Source organism: Paramormyrops kingsleyae, chromosome 13 (assembly GCF_048594095.1).
Source record: "Paramormyrops kingsleyae isolate MSU_618 chromosome 13, PKINGS_0.4, whole genome shotgun sequence".
Classification (NCBI taxonomy): Eukaryota; Metazoa; Chordata; class Actinopteri; order Osteoglossiformes; family Mormyridae; genus Paramormyrops; species Paramormyrops kingsleyae.
The window spans coordinates 26,916,608-26,937,498 of NC_132809.1; the positions used below are offsets into that span (position 1 = coordinate 26,916,608).

The 20,891-nt window shown below is 47.9% G+C and overlaps 1 protein-coding gene across 4 annotated transcripts in view; it reads left to right on the forward strand.

Moving 5' to 3' along the window:
• The window catches only part of gas2a (growth arrest-specific 2a), a 35,782-nt gene extending 16,691 nt beyond the window's left edge, over positions 1-19,091 (forward strand). For all 4 annotated transcript variants that reach the window (XM_023797829.2, XM_023797832.2, XM_023797831.2 and 1 more), the window contains 5 exons: positions 3,164-3,305; positions 7,535-7,598; positions 9,863-10,010; positions 10,893-11,000; positions 16,848-19,091. In XM_023797829.2, coding sequence (XP_023653597.1) covers positions 3,164-3,305; positions 7,535-7,598; positions 9,863-10,010; positions 10,893-11,000; positions 16,848-17,057 — 672 coding nt within the window. In that variant the 3' untranslated portion in view covers positions 17,058-19,091. The remainder of the gene's footprint in view (positions 1-3,163; positions 3,306-7,534; positions 7,599-9,862; positions 10,011-10,892; positions 11,001-16,847) is intronic.
• The last annotated feature ends 1,800 nt before the right edge of the window (positions 19,092-20,891 follow it).

A 20,891-nucleotide genomic window follows, 5' to 3' on the forward strand; every position in this document is an offset into this window, starting at 1 on the left:
AGACGCTGGACCTGCCTGTGGTCCCTCATTTTAGTGACGCTGCTTTATTTATTCCTTAGGAATATGTGATGTGGTGAAACGGCACCATGACGACCTCCCAGTGCATGCTGGGGTGATGCTGACATAATGGCCGCTGTGTGAGGGGGAGAGGAGAGGAGAGGAGAGGAAGGAGATCCCATCAAGCAGGAAACATGAGAAGGTTCTCCTGAATGCTAGTCAACAGAGGAGGTGTTTAAAGGGCTAGAGCAGGGTGGGGAGCCTGATCCATGGAGAACCGGAGTGGGTACCGGTTTTTTGAAGGACCTCTCAATCAGTCAATCACAGTGGGTCCCCAGGACTGGAGCTGAGAACCACTGCTTCATTATTGGCTGATTGAGAGGTCATCCCAAAAACCCGCACCGAACCTGTGTGTCTACATCACAATCCCAGAGACCCAACAGTGCAGGTAAATTTGTGTCAGGTGACTCCATTATAATTTTTTTCACACATATCAATGTGTGCAGGGGTCACTTTGTTAGGTACAGCGGCTCATTAACACGGACCAACCAGCCGGTCATGTGGCTGCAGCTGAATACATACAGCAAGCAGACAGGGTCACAAGGTTCACTTAGCATGTCTCAGAGCATTAGAATGGCGTGAGCTAAGTGATCTGATCCTCCCAGGAGAATGGCCAGACTCGTTAATGCTAACAGGAAGGCCACAAGTGCAAGAATGATGGCTCAGGTTGGCAGTGGTGCGCAGAAAGGCGTTTCCGAACACGGAATGCTCTTACCACTCTCGGGGGACGGGGAAGTTCCACATGGGGGTCTCTAATAATTTGGCCACTGAGCATTTATATCTAATCTTTGCTCAATAGTCATTGATTATTAGCACAAGTGGTATAAATAATGAATTATATAACCATGAACATTTAATCATTTCAATTTCATTCCCGAATGTTACATTCATGGAAAGAAGAATAAGTGCTTCTCATTCCAAAAGAACTTCCCGAATTCAGGGCAACTCTCGTGCAAAAGCCGGTTTTACTCCTTTGCGTTTGCGGTTTATATGTCTATTGGGCAAGGTTACAGTTTATGTGGAGCTGGATTGTAGAGTAACGATGTGAACAACAGTGTTAAAACCAGCAAGCGACGACCTGCCAACGCAGCGAGGGTATACAGTGCCTGATGCTGCGTCTGATATGAAAGCAGCAGCAGCAGCTCTGTGGGAGAACCTCTGCATACCTTTCGTGCTGATGGTAACTTCCTGTCCGAGACGCTGGCTGATAGCTGGATTAGCGTCCCCAGCCTCTGACACTGAGTCAGACTTTGGATCACCCTGCCGCAATGCGTACCTTCTGAAATCACAGCATCGGCTTCTCCAAGATCTAACGGGCCCCCCGCTTGTGAGAGAACCTTCCAGAATGCTGAATGCACTGCAGAGTCCATATCATGACCCAGGATTTGGCCCCCAAGTTTGTTGGCTTGCAGTTGGTGATTATAACTCTGTCTTAGGCTCAAGCCTGTGTGTGTGTGTGTGTGTGCGTGTAGGTGTGTGTGTGCGTGTGTGTGTGTGTGTGCGTGTAGGTGTGTGTGCGTGTAGGTGTGTGTGTGTGCGTGTAGGTGTGTGTGTGTGTGTGCGTGTGTGCATGTGTGTGTGTAGGTGTGTGTGTGTGTGTGTGTGTGCGTGTAGGTGTGTGTGTGTGTGTGCGTGTGTGTGTGCGTGTAGGTGTGTGTGTGTGTGTGCGTGTGTGCATGTGTGTGTGTGTGTGTGTGCGTATGTGTGTGTGTGTGCGTGTAGGTGTGTGTGCGTGTGTGTGTGTGTGTGCGTGTAGGTGTGTGTGTGTGCGTGTAGGTGTGTGTGTGTGCGTGTGTGCGTGTAGGTGTGTGTGTGTGTGTGTGTGTGTGTGCGTGTAAGTGTGTGTGTGTGTGCGTGTGTGTGTGTGTGTGTGCGTGTAGGTGTGTGTGTGGTGTGTGTGTGTGCGTGTAGGTGTGTGTGTGTGCGTGTAGGTGTGTGTGTGCCTTTGAAGGGATGGAGGTTCTGAGGAGGAGGAGACAAAGGAGAAATCTTGACACAGGAGTGAGTGTTTCCAGCATGACATCACTGTACCTAACTCTGAGACCCAGACTCTCACATCCTGTGTAAAAACCACAGAATAGTTCATAAATCGACCTGGATGGCAGCGCAAAGCATGTGATCTTATCTCACGGGACTGCCCCCCCAACTCCAAACCACGCCCTGACCCTTGACCACACCTCTTTCGCCTTATTTGATGGCAAAGCCCCCCCTGCTTTCTCCATAAGACGCACAAAGAAACCTGGTTGCCTCTGATCGCTTCCAGAATATTGATCAGTGGATGAGAGCGGAGAACTTCCCAGCTGAAGTGAAACCAGAACCTGGCATGGAGGCACCGGCACCCGTAGAGGAAGGGTCTGCCCAGTCACCCGGCCAAAGTGGAGACCCACATCCCTTTGTGACCAAAAGCAAATGCTTCTCACAGACCAAGGGCTCAACCTGATTCCAGCCATCTACAGCAAATGGATCTGTCAGTCAGACAGTGTCCCCAAAAAACATTATAACTTCTTTAGCAGCTGATCATTTTTATGGTCTTTTATAGATAATACTATTTGTGATTCATGTTTTTGTTGCTTTGATGGTCACAGTTAGTATTAGTGAGTATTTTGAGATCACTTAGACTAGTCTTTGTTGACTGTGGTTTAGATATTATAATGGTTTAGGGATATCCTCTGATTTCATATAAATATAATGGCATACAGCTAAAGAATACAACTAAAGAAATCATAACAGAAACGTTCCATCTGTGATTTATATTCTGTCTGTGATTGGCTGTCTCTGTGACTACAGTTTCTACTCTGTCTGTGATGGGCTGTCTCTGTGACTACAGTTTCTACTCTGTCTGTGATCGGCTGTCTCTATGTTTGCAATTTCTACTCTGTCTGTGATAGGCTGTCTCTGTGTCTGCAATTTCTACTCTGTCTGTGATAGGCTGTCTCTGTGTCTGCAATTTCTACTCTGTCTGTGATAGGCTGTCTCTGTGTCTGCAATTTCTACTCTGTCTATGCTGGGTTATCTCTGTGTCTGTAACTTCTACTCTGTGCCAGGCTCTATGTTCTGTTCTGTCAGTCGGTGTATCATCGGCCGTCTCTGTGTTCGTTTCCCACAGACGCTCCCCAGCCGAAGGATCCCCTGCCGTGCTAGCGCCCCCTCTGGCTCCTTCTTTGCCCGGGACAACACAGCCAACTTCCTGTCATGGTGCCGTGAAGTGGGGGTGGATGACACCTGTCTATTTGAGTCTGAGGGCCTGGGTGAGTATCTGAGCCCTGCTCCCCCTCCCACACCTGTCTGCCCCCCTGTAGGTCATGTGACCCCTCCCCCCATCTCTACACCCATCTCCATCACCTCCTCTCTGTACCTCTCGATGCTTTTGCCATATTGCCCTTGTCCATATTTCTGCACCGTCTGTCATCCCATGAAAATAACATTCATTGTTTAGATTTTCGTCCATCCTGTTTCGTAGCCTTGGGCGATCTACTGCTCTTCTCTATGGTTTTCTTGTTTGTGAAAGTTCTTTACCTGGTAAACTGGTCTAGAAGCTTAAACAGACAGATCCTGCTATGCAAATGTCATCCTGTACGTTCAGTTTCATGCATGTTGTAGTTGTAAGCTTGTACCAGGTAATAAGCCAGGGACACACAGAGGATTATCTGTCTCTTTGGGATTCAGCGACTAGTAAATAGTCCACTGTGTGCTTTTTTGAGTTCAGAAAAGCAAAACTTTATGCAGATTTAATTAATTAGAACTGATGAACTGATTGGTTGCTGTTTGTCACAGGCTAAAGCTGAGTAAGGAGCAGTACTTTTCAGTCATTTTTAATCAATTTGAAAATAGTATCATTAGACATTTTTAGGTCTGAAACATTTGCCTGTTTAGGTCAGATATACTTCAGCTTCAAGCTGGTAATGATTGATTAATGGAATCCTGGGATGCAATAAACAATCTTTAAGACCTTTGCCCCTTACAGGGTTCGTCTAGTTAACCCTTCTGTACGAGGGAAGTTACGCCGACGTTGGGAAGAGTTCTAGGACCTTCTGTAGAGGTGGGGCTGTTTTTTTCTGGGGCCCCACTCACAAAGTCCCTTTGGGGCCCCTTGCCCCCCTTTAGATGTTTCAAAAACTAAATAAATACTTAGCGAGTAGAGTCAGAAGATCGTAGCTAGCTAGCTGGTTAGCAGAACATGCTGCTTCAGTATCTCCTAAATAAGGAAAGTGTTTGTTTAGTGTTTAGTGTAGTGCCTGTTTTAAGCCAACAGGAGGCCCCAAGCAAATGCATGGTTTGAGTGGTGGTAAGCATGGCCACTGTTCAGACCTAGCCACAGCTTAACCGGACGCTTAATGTATCTGTGTTAGTTCCCAATGCCGCCAGTTGGCCAGTGCTCAGGAAAGTCAAGCGGAGGTTCTGCTCTGCACCTCACTACACTGGTGCAGGAGTGGAACAAAGCAAGATGAATTCCTGCCAGGGTGCCTAAGGGGTTGGGGCAGCATGGTCAGGACATGTCCCACTGCACAAAGACGGCCTTCTCCTCTGCTCGCCCGCCCTCTCTGCCTGGATCCGGATCTGTCGTGGGAGAAAGGGCTAAATTGTTAACTCGAGATGGACCGGAGAGATCCAGGGACACAAAAGCGCCTCTTCTCATCTGTCTGAATGGGCTGCTTGTGTGCCGTGAGGAATCGACACCCTGGACCCAAACCCACCCACCTGTCACCACTGCCAGGGGTCACCCCACAGTGCAACTGGAATCTAAACCCTGGCTCCAGTGCACGGGGGGCACCTATCTGGGCTCCTTCTTGGTTTCTGTCCTGTTGGCTCCGCCTCCCCGACCCATTCGCTGGGTGGTGCCTGAGACAAAGGAACCTCCTGGCACGTGACCCGACAGCCTGGCACAAGAAGGAGGACACGGGGTGACAGAATCTAGGCCAGATTCCAGAGAAACTGCGCTAGTTCCCACAGAGTATGATGCCACCTAAATCCTGTGGGACGTGATGTTCAAACAGTTTTTCAGGATATTAGTCAATATATTCCTTTTGTGGTTGGGTCAAAACTTGTAGGTGTCCTCGGGAACTGAAAAAGTGGGGGGCGGTGTGTGGCTGAGTGGGTTAGGATCAGAAGGTCGCCAGCTCAAATCCCATGGTCGGCAGAGTGATCTCACTGTTGGGCCCTGGAGCAAGACCCTTAATTCCCAGTTGCTCCAGGGACTGGCTGACTGCTTTCTCAAAAATGTATGAAGCTTTGGATAAAAGCGCGTGGTAAATGTCAATGGAAAGTGTGATCCGTGGTCTCATGTGTGCTTTGTTCTGTTCTTGCGCCTTTGTGTGTCTGTCTGCGTGGGACTGTGTGCCAGGTTGAGTTTGCCATCGATGTCTGCCTAGATCATAAGAGTGTGGTCCACTTCATCTATGTTCACCATCAGTAGGTCTCTATGTAATGTCATACCTGTTTACCTCAATCTCAAACCACAAGTTTACCATTTATTGTGTGAAAGGTGTTGGGGTTTCGTTCGTCTGTTTCAGTGGGCTGTGATCCCTGAAGCGATGCTTCTTCTGCCAGCAAGCATAGGTTCAGTGTTCATGTGTGAGTTCCTAGGCCTCTATACCAGTTACACCTTTTTCAGAATGTGTTCTAGAAGAAACACATACATAAACTTAAACAGATAACACTGTTCTATATTCTGTTTCTTTTTCTCTCCATATCTTCTGGCATCGTTCCTGCATAAATCGGTACGTAACTACAGCAGGCATGGCAGCCAACTCATTTCCCGTGGTGACCAGAGATAGACCAGCATTGCTTCCTGCATGGTGTGCTGTGTCACATGTCCAGCTCATGTGCACCATTACCAAAACCCACCCAGAGTATGATGGAAATTGTAGTTTTCAGCATGTGTGCCATTATGTTTGTAGTGCGCTGTGATGCCTGCTGTGTTTTTCTTTACAACCTCTTTACAACCTTTACAACTTTGTTGACTGTCCAGGTGAATTTGCATGTCTTTGTTGTCCAAAACTAGATGAAAATTCATACTGCTCACCTAAAAACCATTTCATTTATCCATATCTGTCAGTACGTCAAGTCAGCTGAAAAGCATAATTATGAAATATTTATGATATATTGATTTACTATTTTGAAAGTCTGAGATATGAACAGGTTGCATAGACCACTGTCAGGGAGAAGCCTGCTCAGTAAATACAGGCTATATTAAACCTGGATTTTATTACTTCAGTGACAATGAGGTTATGTGGCATCAGGACTGTTGGCAGGGTGTTGTGCATTACACTAGTGTTGAATATTATCCCGGGGTTGAGCATTACCCCAGTGGTGAGCATTACCCTGATGTTTAGCATCATCCTGGTGCTGAGCATTATCGCCCGTGTTGAGCTTTACCCTGGTGCTGAGCATTATCGCCTGTGTTCAGCTTTTCCCTGGTACTGAGCATTACCCTGGTGTTGATCATTACCCCAGTGGTGAGCATTACACTGGTGCTGAGCATTACCCTGATGTTGAGCATTACCCTGGTGTTGAGCATTATCCCAGTGCTAAGCATTACCCTGGTGTTGAGCATTACCCCGGTGTTTAGCATTACCCTGGGGCTGAGCATTATCCCCGGTGTTCAGCATTACCCTGGTGTTGAGCATTACCCTGATGTTGAGCATTACCCTGATGTTGAGCATTACCCCAGTGGTGAACATTACACTGGTGCAGAGCATTACACTGGTGCTGAGCATTACCCCAGTGGTGAACATTACCCCGGTGTTGAGCATTACACTGGTGCTGAGCATTACCCTGGTGTTGAGCATTACCCCAGTGTTGAGCATTATCCCAGTGCTAAGCATTACCCTGGTGTTGAGCATTACCCCCGTGTTTAACATCATCCTGGTGCTGAGCATTATCGCCCGTGTTGAGTTTTACCCTGGTGCTGAGCATTATCGCCCGTGTTGAGTTTTACCCTGGTGCTGAGCATTATCGCCCGTGTTGAGCATTACCCCGGTGTTGAGCATTACTCCGGTGTTTAGCATCATCCTGGTGTTGCTTCACTCATTCATGAGGCATTAAACTCACTGTGTACTCTATTAATGTTCAGGCACTGCCAAGGTCAGTCATTATCAGCAAACAGCAGGGCCCCAGGTTGACGATACCCAGTGCCATTTACTCCTGTTTAAGTTTCGTTTCACGGTCCATACAAAAACATAGTGAGTCAGCGCTGGACGAGGCTAATGGTTATGAGGGTTCTGGAAGCGGACTGGAGCAGGGCCAATGTGACACCACAGTGTCACATTGGCCCCCAGTGTGATGCTCGGGAGGTGAAAATGACCTTGAGATCCATGTGGTATGACCGTGTGAGTGTGGCTGTCATTCACAGCAGGCCTTCTGACAGCACGTGTGTCGTGTGTGTGTTTGTGTGTGTGTGTGTGTGTGTGTGTGTATTTGTGTGTCGTGTGTGTGTGTGTGCATCCCTCACTCCCCATGTGTATCCCTGTCTTCCCAGTTCTCCACAAACAGCCACGGGAGGTTTGCCTGTGTCTGCTGGAGTTGGGCCGCATCGCCACCAGGTGAGAGGAACCTTCACGTGACTATCTGACATGATTCAGTCATGCTTTCCAGCTTGTCTGCCTGTGTCTATCTGAAAAATGTTGCCTCAGTATTGTTTTATAGCTATGTAAAACACTAAATAACATTATGAATTTCTAAAAAAATGTTTTTGTACCACACAAAATCATCTTGTCTATGTCCTCCGTGGACCTTCTGGAATCTCTGCCTCTTCCATAAAACACCAAGAAGTTCTTTTTAATACAAACCATCCCCTGGAATGATATGTCCATCCCTGTTGGCTGGCTGTCGTACTTACTCAGTTTGGCTTTCTGCGGAAGAGCACCATCCTCTTGTAGTGAGTGTGAGAATCCGGCAAGGCTGAGCCCTTGGGGAGAAGAATATCTGCTAAGAATTAAGATGGATAGGCAGACATTTGTAGACAGAGAGACAGAAAGGAAATTTCAGTTTACACACTCATTTATACATTGACACACTAATAGACAATAACAATAAATAATAGTGAACAGTAAACCTATATGACAATCACTGAAATGTCTACAGTCTATGTTAGTGTTGGATTCTGCCTTCCTATCAGAGGCTTCGAACCAAGGTTGGTGCCCGACCTGTCCGTGACCCCTCCCTGACCCCAACTGCTGGCAAGTCACACTGCAGACAGAGTGTGTGGGTGAAGCTTGGGGCTCACAGCACGAATGTAAATGTTAATGGTCACTGGCTTATCTACCGTAACCACAACTGGACCCATATGGCTCCCAGACCCTGTCTTGGGCCAAGCCCAGCCAGGTGTGCTGGTCTGAGCTGGGGGAATCGGGGGGGGGGCAGCTCTGGCATTTTCACCCTTCTAAATCAGCCTCTCCGGAATGTTATTGACGTCCATGGAGCAGATAAGACAAGTTCTAGTGTTACAGTATGATACACCCACTGTAACCACATAAGAACTTCATCTGAACCTTCTATATTTCTTACGTTTCCCACAATGCACTTGGTCTGCTTGATAACAGTGGCTAGTGTTTGAAACGTATTGTCACGAGCGTATTGTTAAATCCAGTAGTGGCCTGTTTATATATGTTTCCTGAGGTGATTCGCATGCTTCACTGTAGATATGTGCTCACAGATGTATGGTTCGCGTATGTTGAAATGTTTTCGCTCGGATTGCACTGGATGGGCAGTAAAAGGAGGATTGTTATTTATAGTGGGGATATGGCGGAGATCTGGAGTGGGGCACACAGGGGTGTTTATGTGCGTAAGCTGCCTGCGAGGAACATAGCGGTCCTGCTTGGTATTCCCCGTCTATACCCCCCCATGCTTTTCCAGATAAGTTATTAACGTTTTTATGGCTTTCTGGGGCAGTTTTCCAAGATGAAACCCGGGCAGTGGTTGGCTTGGCTCTGATCATCACCAGTACTACAAGCATCCGTTGTAGCTGTGGAAAACATCCATCCATCTATTCCCCACCTGCTCGTCCAATTCAGGCTTGTGGGGTCAAAGCATCTCAGCTTTAAGGCTGAACGTCTTTCTGGTGCCTCTTCGTCGCTTTTGTTCCAAGACACATATACAGCTCTGGAAAAAATTAAGAGACCACTCCATATTTTAAAAAAAATCTGCATTTTTAAATCCTGGTTTAATCCTGGTTTAATCCTGGTTCTGCTGGCAAAAGGCTATACTGTGAGGCAGCTGCTTCCAGGCTCAGAGTTTTTAAGACAGCAATGAAGCAGGAGACACTGGCAATAACCAGAAACCAGCCAGGTAGAGGTGTATCTGATGTGAAAGACCTTAAAATGTTAGGAAAACTCAGGATGTAAAATATCAGCACTGATTCTGGATCAGCTGTGGCACTGGTGACAGGAATTGCGCCTCAAAACATCCTGAGGTGGTGTCAGGACATCTGTTTGGTAGCACTTTACCTGAGGAGGCACAAGTAACTTAGTAGCTCAGTTACTACTCAAGTACAAATCATGAACAAATATAGTTACTGCATGAAATACATGAACAGTTATAATTGATTAATTATAAACGAATATGGGATCAGTGCGTAACTAACACTTAGTTGCTGGTTAATTAATACAGTAAGTCAGAGTGTACTACTACATTATTTGTGCCTCCTCAATTAGAGTGTTACCATCTGTTTTAGGAAATGCCTTAGGATGCCCCCAGCTTGTGGTTGTGTGTGTCATGCCCAACCCCCTGGGGCCAGACTTGACATTTACTTGTTTGTTTGTTTATTAATCAAACACAAATATTACTGACAGGAGCTCATCCCTCTCAGGTACAAAGTGGAGCCTCCGGGGCTAATAAAACTGGAGAAGGAGATTGAACAGGAGGAGGCAGTCCCCCTACCTCCCCCCTCACCTGCCTCGCCCTCCCCAGTCAAGTCTCCTGGCAGGAAGAGCACAGGCAAGCTACTGGATGATGCTGTGAGTACCCTGCCTCTCCTTTCCCCTGTGTAACAGGCCTCTCTCCCTTCCTATGTGTAACAGGCCTCTCTCCCTTCCCCTGTGTAATAGGCCTCTCTCCTTTCCCCTGTGTAACAGGCCTCTCTCCCTTCCCCTGTGTAATAGGCCTCTCTCCCTTCCCCTGTGTAAGAGGCCTCCCTCCCTTTCCCCTGTGCAACAGGCCTCACTCCTTTCCCCTGTGTAATAGGCCTCTCTCCCTTCCCCTGTGTAATAGGCCTCTCTCCCTTCCCCTGTGTAACGGGCCTCTCTCCCTTCCCCTGTGTAACAGGCCTCTCTCCCTTCCCCTGTGTAATAGGCCTCTCTCCCTTCCCCTGTGTAATAGGCCTCTCTCCCTTCCCCTGTGTAACGGGCCTCTCTCCCTTCCCCTGTGTAATAGGCCTCTCTCCCTTCCCCTGTGTAACAGGCCTCCCTCCCTTTCCCCTGTGCAACAGGCCTCACTCCTTTCCCCTGTGTAATAGGCCTCTCTCCCTTCCCCTGTGTAATAGGCCTCTCTCCCTTCCCCTGTGTAATAGGCCTCTCTCCCTTCCCCTGTGTAACGGGCCTCACTCCCTTCCCCTGTGTAATAGGCCTCTCTCCCTTCCCCTATGTAACGGGCCTCTCTCCCTTCCCCTGTGTAATAGGCCTCTCTCCCTTCCCCTGTGTAATAGGCCTCTCTCCCTTCCCCTGTGTAACGGGCCTCTCTCCCTTCCCCTGTGTAACGGGCCTCAGTCCCTTTCCCCTGTGTAACGGGCCTCAGTCCCTTTCCCCTGTGAAACGGGCCTCAGTCCCTTTCCCCTGTGAAACGGGCCTCAGTCCCTTTACCTTTGTAATGGGCCCCTCTCCCTTTACCTTTGGCTGTTTCAGGTGAAGCACATCTCAGAGGACCCCCCTTGCAAGTGCCCCAATAAGTTCTGTGTGGAGAGGCAGTCCCAGGGCCGCTACCGCGTTGGAGAGAAAATCCTCTTCATAAGGGTTCGGCTACTTCCCCTTGCCTCTTACCTTTAGCTCTCACTTCTAACCTCTGACCTGTCACCACACTTCCAGCCCCTTAGAAACTATGCCTCATTGACTTTGGCAGAAACTCAATAGCTGCAACGGCAGCGTCACAAGCTAATGGAACTAAAAGCCCCCCCCCCCCGTCGTCATTGCCATTGCGGGCACCCCAGGCGTGAGAGACACCACATGGAGGCACCAGCGCTTGGAGCGATCAGCCGTCTTACCCTGACCATCCCCAGCCGTAAATGGGTTCACATGCCTCCTGATGGATAATCATCAGCATGAGGATGCCAGTACCAGGGCATTGTAGCAGGAGCTCAGTGCTTCGGTTACTCATTTCTAGCATGAAATTGTAACATAAAATCCTTAGCGTAATATCCCCTAGTGCCACTTGTGTAACTGCATTGCGTGTGTAGGAGCACAACGCAGGACAGGCCGGCGAATTCACACTTTCCCCAGAGAAGATCTCCCAGGGTGACGGTTGCCTGGCGATCTGCATCCAAGGCTCAGCATGGTAGGGGCCAGTCCGTCTCGGAGGATTAGCACGCAGCACATTTGGTCTGAACCTGTGGGCAGAGCATCCTGAATACTACAGCAACTCGACGGTGACGGGATCTCTGTGCGGAGACGGTGACGGGATCTCTGTGCGGAGACGGTGACGGGATCTCTGTGCGGAGACGGTGACGGGATCTCTCTGCGGAGACGGTGACGGGATCCGCCCCGACTTGACAGGACTCAGGATTTATGCCCCCACCTCTATTTTTCTTATCCACTTTGCACCCCCCCCCCCCCACATATTCCATTCTCTTGTGTGCATGTTTGTTTGCTTGACTGGGGCAGAGGGGGTTGCCATGGCAGCGGAGGAGAGGAACGTCTTCTGGGATGTCGGCTGTGCGGCGGGTGGGGTTGGAGAGGAGTGGCACGTGGGTGTGTTGAATTCGAACAGAGGAGGATCTGCAACAGGTCCGGCTTTGGCCTGGGAGCAGGTGGAGACATCCCTGCATTAATGACAGCCGTCAGACTGAGACTGGGCGTTCAGAACCAGCCCGGTCTGTTTTACACTCCCTCTGTGTTCGTTACTGACATTTCCTGGTCTCTCCTGCACCTGATTGGTGCCGTGATGCGGTCACGTGACCTGGTGCAGCTGCCGTACATGAGCTGCCGGCGATGGGGTCCGGTGCTGCTTCCTTTGCCAGGGAGCTGTTTCTAAGGAAATCAGAACATGCCGGCACCATATTTGTCATTTTAAATTGCAAATCGAGAAAACTGACGTCGCACAAATAGACATACCTGTGATCCGCGCGGCTGTTTAACGAACCCATTCGGCCGCAAGCAGAATATTCTGTGTTTGTCCTGCCATCTGTTGGTGCAGCCTTGTAACTGCAAGACATTTATAATCCAAGGGGAACCGATAAATTCACTAATATTGAACCAATAACCAGTAATAGCAACTAGTACGATGACCAATGAGAAGTGACCCCCCCCATATTAAAGGTTGCATTGCCCCAGGATTCGCCCCCCAGGTTTAGCTGGCTATGCGGGCCTCCCGTCCCTGTGGAGGCAGCTCAGCCCTGTATCCCCCCCCTCCCTCCCGCCGTGTCCTGGTTACTAGGAGAGACGCTTCTTCATTCTTCACAATGAGGCCCCTGCCCCCCCCCCCCGTGTGCCGCAGCTGGAATGTCACATCAAGGGCCGCTCTGAAAGGCCCCAGCCCGTGTATCTCAAAACATATTTATTTATTTCAAGGTTTTATAAAGCAAAAACCGACAAGCCCCCCCCCCCGCTTTCATTCTTCAAGCCCTCTCGCGGCGTTGCCCAGCAACCAAGGCCGCCAGACTCCTCTCCTGCGCGACGCTGTGCAGACGGCGTGCCCAGGATTCCAGTGGGGGGGGGGGGCGTGCTGATACCCATGTGGCCATAGGGTGCCATGCCAGGGTTCTGTGACTGCTCCTCTACACCTGTGTCCAGCTTGTAGCCTCATTTTGTTGCTTTTTTTGTTATTAAATTACATATTATCTTATTTCAAAATTATTTTCTTATATAATTTGGGCAGGAATTAGAGCTCCTATCTTGGTGTCTTTGGAGGAGGGGGTGACGCATTGTCTAAATCAGGGGTGTCAAACTGCAGTCCTGGGGGGCCGGAGCCCTGTGTAGCTTAGTTCTTTCCCTGTTTCACCGCAAATGATTCAGCTCAAGAGTCGTGTGGTAATCAGTGCACAGAGTCACAAGGTGTTGAATCAGATGTGTTAAATGGGGAGAAACCCAAAAATGTGTAGGGCTTCGGCCCCCCAGGACTGGAGATTGACACCCCTGGTCTAAATGTACCATTTACACGGGCTGGACATGGGGTCTCACAGCAGGGGCTGACAGGTGGGGAGGGGGATTCCTCTCTGTGAATCCTGAAGTGAAGGGCCTGAGGCCAGATGCCCCCCCCCCCCCCGCTACTGGCATCACCCTGGCATGTGAGTGTTCACCACACCGGCTTTGATTGTGATGTAGATGCTGAATTTCAGAGGGTTAACGAACTTCCCTGTAAAGTATGCTGGTCACTGTCCCATGAACGGGGGGGGGGGGGGGGGGGGGTTACCCATGGGTCGTCCAGACTCCTTACACATTGGGGATAAGGATCCTCACCAAACATGGCTGACCTTCTGTAGCCTGGTTCGCCCTATCCTCGTCCACCACAAGGGGGCGCAGTACTCGTGTCTCACACACGGTTCAGGCTGACACTTGGAGGCATATTGTGTGTATGTTGTGAAGCAGCTGGTCTGAGAATTTGCCCAGGCACACGTGGCTGGGGGGGGGGCTTCTACACTCAGCACCAGCTCCAAGGCATCGGGCCATGATTAAAGCGTGTTGCTCGTTAAACACAGACCCACGGCATCCCACCTCCCCCCCCCCCGGACGACACACCCCCCATCCCAATTAGGAAGCAGATATAACAAAGCAAGAGTCGCTTTTGAACACAGTGAATTTTCACCCTTTGCAAGCCTTCCAAAAAAAATGCCCATAATGCAGTGCACGTGTTGGTGCATATTTAATTAAAGTTGTTATCGTACAGAAGAGCAGATGGAGTCGTGACTGACATTTACAGCGTGCAAATGGCCGTTTTGCTGACTGTGTGTATGTGCGCGTGGTGTGTGTATGTGCGCGTGGTGTGTGTATGTGCGCGTGGTGTGTGTATGTGTGCGTTGTGTGTGTATGAAACAACTTAGTTTATTCTTACTGGCAGATCATAACGATCATATCGAAGCTCGTATTCTTCTGTCAAAAGGCAAAATAGAATTTTAATGTATTGGATTTAGGCTTTATTGACTTTTTTAAGGTTTTAAAAGCCTTCCGTTAGCCTTCTGTTCCTCTCAGCTCGTTCTGAGACAAGGCAAAGAAAATGTAAAAGAGACGTAAGCAGGCAGTTGCTGATTGGGAGCTCAGCGATTTTTCGTGGTGACAGGAAGGGACAGTATTCTCAGAGCGGCTGATTGCCGCCTTTACTCAAACCAGCAAAAGCCTGTTTGTAATGCCCCAAAACCCCCAGGGATATGAAAATGAGGTCATTTGTCCGTCAGGAAGGGAAATTCAGCAGAGACGGGTGATGGGGGGGGGCCACGTTGGTATGGGGGGGTAATCTATTGCAGACGTTTGGGCTTAGGGGAGGTGGTGCGCTACACACGGCCCTGAAAGCCCACAGGCAGGGTTAATACATCTACTTGGGCACCAGAGAAGAGAGGTGGGGGTCGAGGGGGGGCGGGGGGCTGCCTCCCACTGGACCTTAGAGCCTGATTGAAAACCTTCCGTAACAGAAGCTTATTATGTTCCCAGTCACAGAGCCGTGGGGCAGGTGTGTCCCTTCCCGGGAACGGTGAACCGCCCATGCCCTGCTATGGCGGCGGCCTACGGGACCAGGGGCGGGGGGGGGGGGGGGGGGGGTGAAATATTTCCTGGGAAGATGGAGCAGCAGATGCCGGCCCAGGGCTGCCGGCCGGGCTCTTCTCGGCGGCTAACGCATATTAGCACGGGTGTAGAGTCAGAGCTACATGACAGTGCTGCAGGGACTCGAGCTGTCAGTCAGTGCTAATAGACGCTGGTCCCTGAGCGATGCTGATCTCTAACGGATGCTGATCCCTGATTGGTGGAGAGGTAGTGACTCAGGACTTGTGACAAGGACAAGATTTTTCTCGTAGGAAAGTGCGTCAAATACATTCCCAGATGCATATGCGCATATGTGTGTGTTTTTGTACTCAGGCAAGTATGGCTGAGTGCGTTGGCTCTATGTCTGTGTGGGTTCAAACCTCATTCCAGCTAGCTAAAGCACCTTGTGCTTTCAAGATTCCCCCGAGGATCAATGAGGTTTATATTTGGGAGATAACATGTGACTCAGCTGGCCAAGACGCCGTTCCTGTGATCAGAAGGTCACTGGTTAAAATCTTGGGGTTGGAACGCTGATTTCACTGTTGGGTCCCAAAATGAGCCAATTAACCTGTAGCCCCTCCAGAAAGTGTGTGTGTCTAACTTACCTCGCTTTGGATAAAAGTGTGTGGTAAATGAATAGAAGGTGAAATGTATCCGGGTGTATTTCCAGTTGCCGTCTGCTCATTGGATGGATTTGTTGGCTTAGAGCTCATATGTCATAGAACGTCACTGTTGACCCCAGAAACGTCGCTGTAGTTTTAATCTTCCTGCGAGCAGCTGAGGCGGGTAAAATTGACGATGTCGAGACACCGATTTCAAATTAGCGGGACATTTATGTCACACGTGGGACTGCCCCCCCTCCTCCCAGACATGTGACACGCGGCACTCATTCAACCATCAGCAGGCAGGGGAAGGGGGGGGGTGGTGTAAATCTGCTTGTTTTACTAGAGGCTTAATGGGGCTGTAATGAAGGGGTTAGCACCAATAAAGCAGGAGGGGGGGGGGGCACGGGCCCGCCAGAGACAGGAGGACGGATGGCCCTGCAAGGCCTTCTGGGATTGCTGGCTGCTGGGCTGCCGGCGTACTTATTTATTTCTTTATTTTATTTATTTATTAGCTGCGGAGCTGTTGCCATGGCACCCAGAGCCTGGGAACACGTTGTGCCCGTTAGCAGCAGCAGGTGGGGGGGGAGGGGCGGGAGCGTCCATAGGTGTCTAAGGCTGTGCGCTAGACTTGATCGGCGCCTCCCTGTGGAAGGGCCCGGTACCTTGCCCTAGCCTGGCGCATTAGTGTACATGCAGAATGAGCTGGACTGGGTTGGGGGCGGGGCTTGTGAGGCGGCGCGGGGATCCCGGACCCTGCTTATGAGGTCATACGAAGCGCTGTCTGCTGCAGAATGAATTTTTAAAAAGGTAATGTTGCCCCTGCAAGAGGAAGTCATATTCTCCTTCCCGGGGCCCCCAGAGAGGAGAGGCTCTGAATATTTCATTAGGGGGGAGGTTACCGTCGTCTGCGGGCCAGTAAAGCCAGACACCAGGCTGCTGTTTTGGAGGTTCCACTGTGTGGCTGGGTCACGGGCAGGCATTCTCAGCACACCAGCTCCACACAGGATAGCTCTGCAGCTTTTGATTCCTTCAGTTATGTTTATTTAATTAGCAGATTATTTATCCAAAGTGACATACACTGGAGAAAGCATGTACAGACAGGCCAGACAGTTCCTGGAGCAAGCTGGGTTAGGGGCATTGGTCAAGGACCCAATGGTGACATTACCCTGCCAACCCCAGGATTTGAACCAACAACCTTCCGATTAATGGAACAATATTCAATCTTGTTGAGCCACACACCACCCTGTTCTAGAAGGGGCAAGTCTGCCACCCCCTCCCCAAAGCCTGAGTACCTCTCTCTCCTCCATAGATGCTGCACAACAAACATGTCATGGTGCGTGTAGGGGGTGGCTGGGAGACATTCGAGGGATACCTCCTGAAGCACGACCCCTGCCGCATGCTGCAGATCTCCCGCGTGGAGGGCAAGATCTCCCCCGTGGCCGGCAAGATGCCCAACTTCAAGGATCTTGCCCCCGACAGCTACCTCGTGGTGGCTGCTCATCACAGGAGCAAGAAATAGGGAGGGAACCTCCCCATCCCATCACCAGGAGTGGAACATCCCAGATGAGCTGATATCGTTCATAACTGACACTTGGACTGACCAATCAGGTTCCACTTTGGGGCAGTACCTGGGTGGCGTCTTCCCAGTTGAGTGGAGCAGGATGGTTAGGAGTGAACGTTTTATTCTAATTTTTATTACTATTGTAGAAGAACTATAGCAATGGTTGCCTGTAGAGATAGAGGTGTAGGCAGGAACACGCAACTTAATCTGTGTCAAGATGATGAACTGAACATATGTTTAAGTTTCTGGAGAGACGTTCTCCCACTGCCTGTTATAACCTGCGGCTGGGGGGAGCCGGTTTGAAACATAACGGCCTTAGAATTGAAAGTTTGTTACCCTCTGCTCCCCTGCTTATAAACATGACCCATGCAAAGATTCCTTAGCCTTGCTCTGCCTACAATCAGCATGACATGACATCTGAGGCGAGTTTGCAATGGGGCTCCGACTCCATACTTTTCCCGTCTCGGTGTTTCCATAAACAAAAAAGTCTGTGTTTCCACAGCTCAGCTCCTCAGGGTTTGAGCAACTAAGCCAGCAAGGTGATTTGCCAGTAAGGTGACCAGTTCCTCATTAATTTGTGAGAGCCGGTGTCCCATTCTGCTCCCAGAAGATCTGCATCTCCATGATCCTCACCTACTAGAAGCTGGCCTCTAGTGTTAAGACCTCTGGACTGGTTCCTACAGGTATCAAGATTTCCCAGTCCTGGTCTTGGATGATGGACAGTTAGGCTTGTTTGAGCTTTTGATAGAATTATGTTTTTCATTATTATAGAAATGAAACACAAAAATTAACTTCTTAAGCTTTTCATATTTGTGTTCCTTAAAAGTAATAACCTATAATTGTAATTGTCATTATTTCATCTTTCTTTTTTTCATTAATGATTACTTAATGAGTTTCTTGCCATTGAGCATTTAATATAATCACTGATTAAACGATTAAGCCGACACCTTATTTATGCTGCATATTTTGAGGGCTGTAAATAAATCACACCTATATAGAACATATCTGACATTATTATTAGCAAAAGTATCCCTGTTTCTTTAAAGTGTCCATATCTTTTTAACCTAAGTGGGGACATCTAGGCTGATCATTTTCAATACTCTAATCAAACATAATTAATTGAGGAATTAACCTGAATGAAATTCTCTCCTTACTGTGAAATGCTAGGACCAGGATTAGGAAATTCCCAAAATATCGCGTCCTTCCTTTTACCCAGAGGTTAATGATGTTAATAATGATGTTGCAAAATGCTGTTCGTCACTAGCTGCTTTACCTCACTTTCCATTTGGAGGTTGACGCTGCACATTGATCCCATCCACCTGGTTCATACCAAAGACCCAGCTGCTAATGTGGATGCGATTGAGGAATCACATGCAAAATGGACAATCAGAAGGATGTTGGAATGTTCCCCGTACTTTAATGACACTGATTACTGTTAGTTGATACCAATCATTATTATTGTAGCCTCAGTTTAGAGACTTCAGTGCACCATCTAGATGCTCAAAATGAACAAAGCCCCATCCTGCTTGCTAAGAGTGAGACTGTCTTGTCGCACTTGCCTTGAAGTGAGAACGAATGTTATAAGAAATGCCAAATATGGATGTTTTTTAAACATGTACCAGTTCCAGTGCCAGAGCTGGGTAATTCAAGTACAGAGAGAAAACATCCAGACCGGGATTTTGTTTCAACCAACCAGATGAGTACTCTGTGACTGTGACTCTTTATACTGAACTGGTTGGTTGAAACTAAATCTTGGTCTGGACCTTTACGGTCTGGACCTGAATTAACCACCTCTGTCCAGTGCACACCAAAATGAGACAATCACATTAGCATGTGGTTACCATTGATGGCCTTATGCAGATTTTTATGCCTGAATCATTTAAAATGTGTCCTCTGTAATGAAAAATGTTTATTTCTTTCCTCCTCTCCTTTATGTAGACTTTTGTCCATTGATAGACTTGATTTGAAAAGTAAAGGAACCCTTTCATCTGAGTTAACCTGGGTGTTTCCTGTCAATGGTCTTCTCAACTCTACAACAGTAGCTCTGGGGTGGTTGGGAGGGGCACTGATTAAAAAGGAAATCCATCCCACATCACCATCAATGGACATCAGACATCAGAATCTACGTATTCTGGAACTCTCACGGCTTGGCATGACGAAGAACTAGGTCACGGTCAGTCTGAAGCTGCTTCAGGTGGATCTAGCCTCTAGTTCACACCTCGGTGATGGGAGATTGTGGCCACATTTGGTTTCTTATTACCGAACGGCGATTCTGTGGTGTATGAGGTGGAAGAGTAGGTGGTGTTTGCTGCAGAGTGATAGAGATAGAACATGCAAAGGCAACTTCCTTTAAAAAACCATGTCAAAACAATGCAAAAGGTTTACAGTTCGAAGGATGGAAGCCCATCCTCCAAATCTTTTAAATGTACCTGATAAATCAAAGAATGGAAGAAACTCTATGCTGTTGAAGAAATGCATTCTGGGTCAGACGCTGAATAGTGTGCAGTGTTTTAACTGCATCGCTTTTTGAAGGACCGATCGTGATCAGGAATGTTTGGGTGTGTCACACTTCTGTGGTGTGGAAAAAAACAGACGAGGTGTATGTGAGTTTAGACTTCCAGTCAACAGTTGGATGAGAAGCAGCAGGCAGCCGAGCTCTGACTGCATGACAGTTGCCTCATACCTGTGACTCATCACCAGCACAGCTTTGCTGGGAGCAGAAGGAGAGACAGCTAAGCCACTTGTTTTTTCACACTGAGTTGCACATGTAATCGTCCCAGTTTTGTGCCAGAAATCAAGGCCGAAACCAAATTTAATGCCAAGTCATTTCATTAAAATGATACTAAGAAATATATATAAATATATATATATATATATATATATATATATATATATATATATATATATATATATATATATATATATATAATTTTTAACACATTTACACGTCTGACTAACGCTTAAGGGCAATGAGTTCGTCAACGTTATAAAGCAGTACGTTAGCGGCCCCTTGTGGTGTCATAATGAACGACAACCAACCAAAACTATGAAATAGCGTGAATTTTTATAAAACTTTACGAACAAACCTTTGTTCTTTAATAAAAACATTTGTTTTAAAGTATGATATGGTAGAATTTAGTTTGCCAATTCCAATTTAGAAATACATTCTTTAAAAAAAAACATTTAATGTAGCAGTGAGTAACAAAAGTGGTAAATTTTAACCGAGCATTCACGATTTTAACACGAAAGACCTCAAGCATGGTAATCAATATTTGATTAGATAAACCTGCGGTCCATGACAATTTTTCTGTAAAACAATAGGTTGTTACGTAGTGTTCAATTTACTGGTGTGTTTGATGTGATTTTAAAAAAGGGGAACAGAGACCAGTCCCTTTGCCCCCCAGGGCGGGCTGATATGCGTGTGATACTCTGTAATTCAAACCTAAAGGTAAAAGCGGAAAAGCAAGAAATCTCCCTGCATTTCACATGGAGAAAAAGCCACAGACTTTCTGACAAGAGTTGAAAATGATGTACCGGGTAAGTAGTTTCGTTTAATTGACCTTCTAAAACTTTAAATGGGATTTTATTCTTCGGTTTTTGGACGATGTATATTTGCTTTGATACACTAAACTAAGTGATCGATCTTTCATCACACAATGACATTTAATTGGCTGCATACATAGATGCTGCTTACAAAAAGGTTAAGGGAATTAAAGAATTTGTAATAGTGGCAATTGAGGTACATGCTAAAATAACATGTATCAAAATCTACATCAAACATGCTAGGAGTAG